This window comes from Pseudophryne corroboree, chromosome 4 (assembly GCF_028390025.1).
Source record: "Pseudophryne corroboree isolate aPseCor3 chromosome 4, aPseCor3.hap2, whole genome shotgun sequence".
In the NCBI taxonomy this organism is placed as follows: Eukaryota; Metazoa; Chordata; class Amphibia; order Anura; family Myobatrachidae; genus Pseudophryne; species Pseudophryne corroboree.
In genome coordinates, this window is record NC_086447.1 from 174,083,246 (window position 1) to 174,090,033 (window position 6,788).

Below are 6,788 nucleotides of genomic sequence, written 5' to 3' on the forward strand. Positions count from 1 at the left end.
TTGGTAAAGAAGTGAGTCTTGAGAGCCCGTTTGAAGTTTTGTAGAGAGGTGGAGAGTCTGAGGGGGGAGAGGTAGGGAATTCCAGAGAAGTGGTGCAGCACGTGAAAAATCTTGGAGGTGGGAGGAAGTAATCCGTAGGCGGGAGAGTCGACGTGCATTAGCAGAGCGAAGAGGACGGGTGGGAGTGTAAAGGGAGATAAGGTCAGAGATATAGATGGGAGAGGAGTGGGTGAGGGCTTTGTAAGCAAGTGTGAGAAGCTTGAAATGGATTCTGAAAGGGAAGGTGAGCCAGTGAAGGTCTAGTAAGAGAGGAGAGGTGGACGTAGTGTGTTTGGTGAGGAAGATGAGCCAGGCAGCAGCACTGAGTATAAATTGGGAGTGGAGAGAGGTATTTGTCAGGAATGCCAGTTAGGAGGAGATTACAGTAGTCCAGTCTGGAGATGACCAGTGAGTGGATAAGAGTCTTAGTAGCATCCTGGGTCAGAAAGGGTCTGATCCTGGATATATTTTTTAGATGAAAACGGCAGGTTTGTGAGAGGTGCTGAATGTGTGGTTTGAAGGAGAGGGAGGAGTCAAGGATTACTCCAAGACAGCACACTTGGGGGCTAGAGGAGATAGTAGTTCCATCAATAGATAATGAGATTGTAGGAGGTGAGGTTATGCAGGAGGGAGGGAAGATGATCAGCTCGGTCTTAGACATGTTAAGTTTAAGAAAGCGCTTGGACATCCAGGAAGAGGTAGCAGAGAGACAGTTGGAGATACGAGTGAGGAGAGCAGGGGTGAGGTCTGGAGAGGAAAGATAGATTTGAGTGTCATCAGCATAGAGATGATATTGGAAACCAAAAGAACTAATGAGCTTACCTAGTGAGGACGTGTAGAGAGAGAAGAGTAGAGGACCAAGGACAGAACCTTGGGTACCCCTACAGTTAGTGGAAGTGAGGGGGAGGTAGAGTCATAAGAGGAGAGAGAATGAACGGTCAGAGAGGTAGGAGGACAGCCAAGAAAGGGCAGTGTCACGCAGACCAATGGAGTGAAGGATTTGCAGTAGGAGAGGATGGTCCACAGTGTCAAAAGCAGCAGAGAGATCCAGTAGAATAAGTAGAGAGTAGTGTCCCTTAGATTTAGCAGCATGGAGGTCATTGCATACTTTTGTAAGGGCAGTTTCAGTGGAGTGGAGAGGACGGAAGCCAGACTGGAATGTGTCAAGCAGTGAGTGTGAGGAAAGAAAGGAAGTAAGGCGGTTGTAGACAATACGCTCAAGGAGTTTGGAGGCAAAAGGGAGGAGAGAGATGGGTCGGTAGTTGGAGAGAGTGTTTGGATCAAGGGTAGGTTTTTTAAGAATAGGAGAGATGAGTGCATGCTTGAAGGCAGAGGGGACAGTGCCTGATGAGAGGGAGAGATTGAGAAGGTGTGAAAGATGGGAACAAGCAGAAGGAGAGAGGTAGCGGAGGAGGCGGGAGGGGATAGGGTCAAGTGGGGAGGTGGTGAGGGGACAGAAACGAATGAGGGCCATGACTTCCTCTCCAGATGCATGGGAGAAAGATGTCAGAGTTGGTGCGAGGGATGGAGAGGGTTGGTAAGGGATGGGAGAAGGCTGGTTACTGATGGTCTGGTGTGATGTGATGTCCTGATGTATGGAGTCAATTTTGGATGTGAAGTAAGTGGCAAAGTCAAGAGCAGAGAGTGAGGAAGGGGGACGAGGTGGAGGTGGGCAGAGGAGTGAGTTGAGAGTGGTAAAGAGGCGTCGGAGACTGGGAGTAGATAAGGTTCTTGAAGTATGACTGTTTAGCAAGAGAAAGGGCAGCACTGAAGGATGAGAGCATAAGTTTGAAATGGAGAAAGTCTGCCTTAGAGCGTGATTTCCTCCAGTGTCGCTCAGCAGTACGTGAACATTTTTGCAGATATCTGGTGCATTTGGTGTGCCAGGCTTGAGGTGTTAATTTGCGAGGGTGAATAGTGGTTGGTGGAGCAACAGAGTCAAGAGCAGAAGTAAGGGATGCATTGTATGTGGAGGTGGCTTGTTCAGGGCATGAGAGAGAGAGAGAGAGAGAGAGAGAGAGAGAGAGAGAGAGAGAGAGAGAGAGAGAGAGAGAGAGAGAGAGAAGTGAGTCAAACAAGGAGGAAAGGAATGTGGTGTCAATAGCTTCAATGTTCCGCTTAGTGATGGTAGCCTTAGGAGGTAGAGTTGGGGAAGTCGAGAGAGATAGGTTAAAGGAGAGCAAGTGGTGGTCAGAGAGGGGAAATGGGGAGTTGGAAAAATCAGAAATATCACAGCGGTGAGTGAAGACCAGATCCAGTGAGCTCCCATTCACATGGGAGGGTGAGGAGGTCCACTGGGAGAGACCAAGTGAAGAGGTGAGGTTAAGGAGTTTAGAGGCAGGGGATTGTGTGGTGATGTCAATAGGGATGTTGAAATCACCTAGGATAATGGAGGGAATGTCAGGAGAGAGGAAGTGAGGAAGCCAGGAAGCAAAGTTGTCGATGAATCTGGAAGCAGTGCCAGGGGGGCGGTAAATGACAGCTACTCTAAGATGTACTGGTTGGAAAAGGCGTTTTGTATGGACCTCAAATGTAGAGAATGTAAGGGATGGTTCTGGTGGTATGACATGAAGTGTCACTCTTGAACAGCAGATCACACATGATGACATCATAAGTTTTCCCTCGCACCCCCATAGAGTTATGAGGGAAACTTGCAATGTCAGCACTACCGTTAATGGCGCAGCCGGACAGCACATCCTGCTGAATTTAATTCACTGCATTGTGCCTGTAAATCTGGAGGCACCCATCACAGAGACCGTAAATCTGGAGGCACCCATCACAGAGACCGTAAATCTGGAGGCACCCATCACAGAGACCGTAAATCTGGGGGCACCCATCACAGAGACCGTAAATCTGGGGGCACCCATCACAGAGACAGTAGATCGGGGGGGGGGGTACCCATCACAGAGACAGTAGATCGGGGGGGGGGTACCCATCACAGAGACAGTAGATCGGGGGGGGGGGTACCCATCACAGAGACAGTAGATCGGGGGGGGGGGTACCCATCACAGAGACAGTAGATCGGGGGGCACCCATCGCAGAGACAGTAGATCGGGGGGGGGGGCACCCATCACAGACAGTAGATCGGGGGACAGCACCCATCACAGAGACAGTAGATCGGGGGGGCACCCATCACAGAGACAGTAGATCGGGGGGGGGCACCCATCACAGAGACAGTAGATCGGGGGGGGGCACCCATCACAGAGACAGTAGATCGGGGGGGGGCACCCATCACAGAGACAGTAGATCGGGGGGGGGCACCCATCACAGAGACAGTAGATCGGGGGGGGGGCACCCATCACAGAGACAGTAGATCGGGGGGGGGCACCCATCACAGAGACAGTAGATCGGGGGGGGCACCCATCACAGAGACAGTAGATCGAGGGGGCACCCATCACAGAGACAGTAGATCGAGGGGGCACCCATCACAGAGACCGTAGATCTGGGGGCACCCATCACAGAGACCGTAGATCGAGGGGGCACCCATCACAGAGACCGTAGATCTGGGGGCACCCATCACAGAGACAGTAGATCTGGGGGCACCCATCACAGAGACAGTAGATCTGGGGGCACCCATCACAGAGACAGTAGATCTGGGGGCACCCATCACAGAGACAGTAGATCTGGGGGCACCCATCACAGAGACAGTAGATCTGGGGGCACCCATCACAGAGACAGTAGATCTGGGGGCACCCATCACAGAGACAGTAGATCTGGGGGCACCCATCACAGAGACAGTAGATCTGGGGGCACCCATCACAGAGACAGTAGATCTGGGGGCACCCATCACAGAGACAGTAGATCTGGGGGCACCCATCACAGAGACAGTAGATCTGGGGGCACCCATCACAGAGACAGTAGATCTGGGGGCACCCATCACAGAGACAGTAGATCTGGGGGCACCCATCACAGAGACAGTAGATCTGGGGGCACCCATCACAGAGACAGTAGATCTGGGGGCACCCATCACAGAGACAGTAGATCTGGGGGCACCCATCACAGAGACAGTAGATCTGGGGGCACCCATCACAGAGACAGTAGATCTGGGGGCACCCATCACAGAGACAGTAGATCTGGGGGCACCCATCACAGAGACAGTAGATCTGGGGGCACCCATCACAGAGACAGTAGATCTGGGGGCACACATTACAAATAAATATTTGCAAGATCAAGTAAAGATTCAGTCCATGAGTATAGGCATTAATAGTATTTCTAAACTAATACACCATTATAAACAGTAACAACTGTGGATGTTCCTTTGAATGGGATATTCAGTATTAACCTTCAAATTAATTGACTGAACATGGTTTAACCCAGTGGTTCATAAAACTGTGTGCCACAGCTTGGTGATGCAGGACCAATTCTATTATTCATGGTCCAGGTGATTGGCAGCCAACAGTGCTGGTTTAGCTGATCATAAAATACATGGATAAACAGATATGCAACCCTGCCCACAACCAACATAACTGAATCTAAGGATTACAGGTAGCACATATTACTTTTATATAAATTAATAATTTTTAATACATTTCTCACTGATGCTGCATTCAGACTGCAAATGCCGGATCCTACCCGGTAAGACAAACGTGTACTTACCGGGTGGGATCCGGCATTTGCACTCTGCTGCTGGCTTTCCGACCCGGCAATATACCGGGTCGGTTGCCATAACAACGGAGCGCGCAGCAGCAGCAGGGGCAGGGGTGGAGGCGGTGTCGGGAGATGAGCTCATCTCCAGCGCCGCCTCTCCCTATCTTGTGAATGGGAACCGTGTCGCATCGACACGGCTCCCATTCACACCGCACCTGACCCAGTAATCAACCCGGGTAAAACCCTTCTTTTTTACCGGGTTGATTTACCGGGTCAGGCGACCCGCTAAATCGGCCAGTGTGCTTTCACATCGCACACTGACCCGGTTCGACACGGCAATATGCCGTGTCGGTACCGGGTTATTTGTGCGATGTGAAAGGGGTTTTGGCCTAGTGGTGCCATGACAAAAAAAAAATGCATATACTCTAGGGCCCCATTATTCAAATAAATGCGAGAACCACTGGTTTAACCTATTGGATGGGGGGCTTGCCAGTTTAGTCCCTGCGACACTGGATGCTTCCTTGGCCAAGCCGTGTGCCACAGGGGTTTGGCTAATATGTACCCATGACAAATGGGGTAGAATGGGGGTAGCCCAGACCCTGTGACAAGGCAAGAAAAAAAAAAGGGGGGGGGGGTAGCCTGGGCCCTATGACAAAGGGAACAGAATGGAGGGTAGCCCAAGCCCTGTGAGAAGTGGGGCGGCAATACTGGGGTGGGGTGGGGGGGGGGGAAGGTTCGGGTAGCCGGGGCCCTGAGACAAGGGAGGGTAAAGCGGGGGCGTAGCCAAGACCATGTGATAAAGGATCAAAAAATGGGAGGCTAAATGGGGGGGTAGCCCGAGCCCTGTGACAGGGGGGCAGAATGTGGGGGGTAGCCCGGGCCCTGTGACAGGAGAGCAGAATGGGGGGTAACCCCGGCCCTGTGAGTATAGTGAATACAGGAGACCGGACACATAGCGGGAAGCCCCCAGGCCCGGTGTGAGCACTCTCCCCGGCTCTGCCACCCTCTGCCCCACTCACCGATCAGCCTCCGCACCTCCTCCTCGCTCATGTAGACGTTCAGCCCGGACTCACTGTGCGCCCCGGGCCCGGACTGGGCTTTGCTGACGGGTAAGAGAACCGGGAGCAGTAGCAGCAGGGACGGACACCACAGCCCGGGGCCCGGCTGCCTCCCCCTTCTCCCCCACCCCGGGGGGTCCGGGGCCCCGGGCAGCATGTCTCTCACAGGCCGTGCCGAGGGGAGGCGCCCCGGACCATCCTTCCTCTCCCGAATAACCAGAGACTCCGCGGGCAGTACACGGCCCCCTGGCAGGCGGCACACAGACTGGGCGCGCGGTCTCCCGCAGGCGGCACACGGTCCCCACACAGTCGACGGCGACACACGGTCCTCCCCGGGCTCTCGGTCTCCCGCACGGCGCCTGCTGTGGCCGACCGACGCACGCGCTCTCTCCCCTCCTCAGCCCGGCTGCGCGGATTCCCTTCTTCTGCCCCTTCCCGGACGCCGTCCTCATGCAAGGTAGCCCAGTGCGAGCCCCCCAGTCCGGAGCTCTTTTGTTTTCTTTTTTTTTTTTTTCACCAAAACTTTATTGTCCACATAAACAAATACAAAGAGGCTTCTGGTTGCTTGGTCCGTTTAGTTGTATGTAGTGTAGTGACATCACCCACATCCAGGAACTGCAGTAAGTAAGTGCAACAACCTGGAACTGTGTAATCCTGTTAAGGTTTGTATACCACAGCTGCAGGTTACCTGCATGGAATTAATAATAGTACCCTTTATATCCTATGTTATTAGGTAAATGCACAGCAGTAAGGCTGGCCTGAAAAAAGTGCATTGGTCAATCGGGATCCGGATTGAAAGTCGACAGTAACTCATACTTGCCCACCTGACCCTCTCCATGAGGGAGAAAATGCTCTGTTCCTGGACTTTCCTGGTAATGTATGATTGCCATCACCTGTGGTGAGCTAGTTAATTGATAAGAAAGGTGTTTCACCACAGGTAATGGCAATCATACATTACTAGGAAAGTCCAGGAACAGAGCATTTTCTCCCTCATGGAGAGGGTCAGGTAGGCAAGTATGCAGTAACTAGGTCGACAGGGTCTTTAGGTCGACAGGTCAAAAGGTCGACATGAGTTTTTCACAATTTTTTTCTTTTTTTGAACCT

The 6,788-nt window shown here is 52.4% G+C and overlaps 1 protein-coding gene across 3 annotated transcripts in view; it reads right to left on the bottom strand.

The window, feature by feature from the left end:
• The window catches only part of RYK (receptor like tyrosine kinase), a 432,692-nt gene extending 426,753 nt beyond the window's left edge, over positions 1-5,939 (bottom strand). For all 3 annotated transcript variants that reach the window (XM_063915553.1, XM_063915552.1, XM_063915551.1), the window contains exon 1: positions 5,646-5,939. In XM_063915553.1, coding sequence (XP_063771623.1) covers positions 5,646-5,841 — 196 coding nt within the window. In that variant the 5' untranslated portion in view covers positions 5,842-5,939. The remainder of the gene's footprint in view (positions 1-5,645) is intronic.
• Between the last annotated feature and the right edge of the window lie 849 nt (positions 5,940-6,788).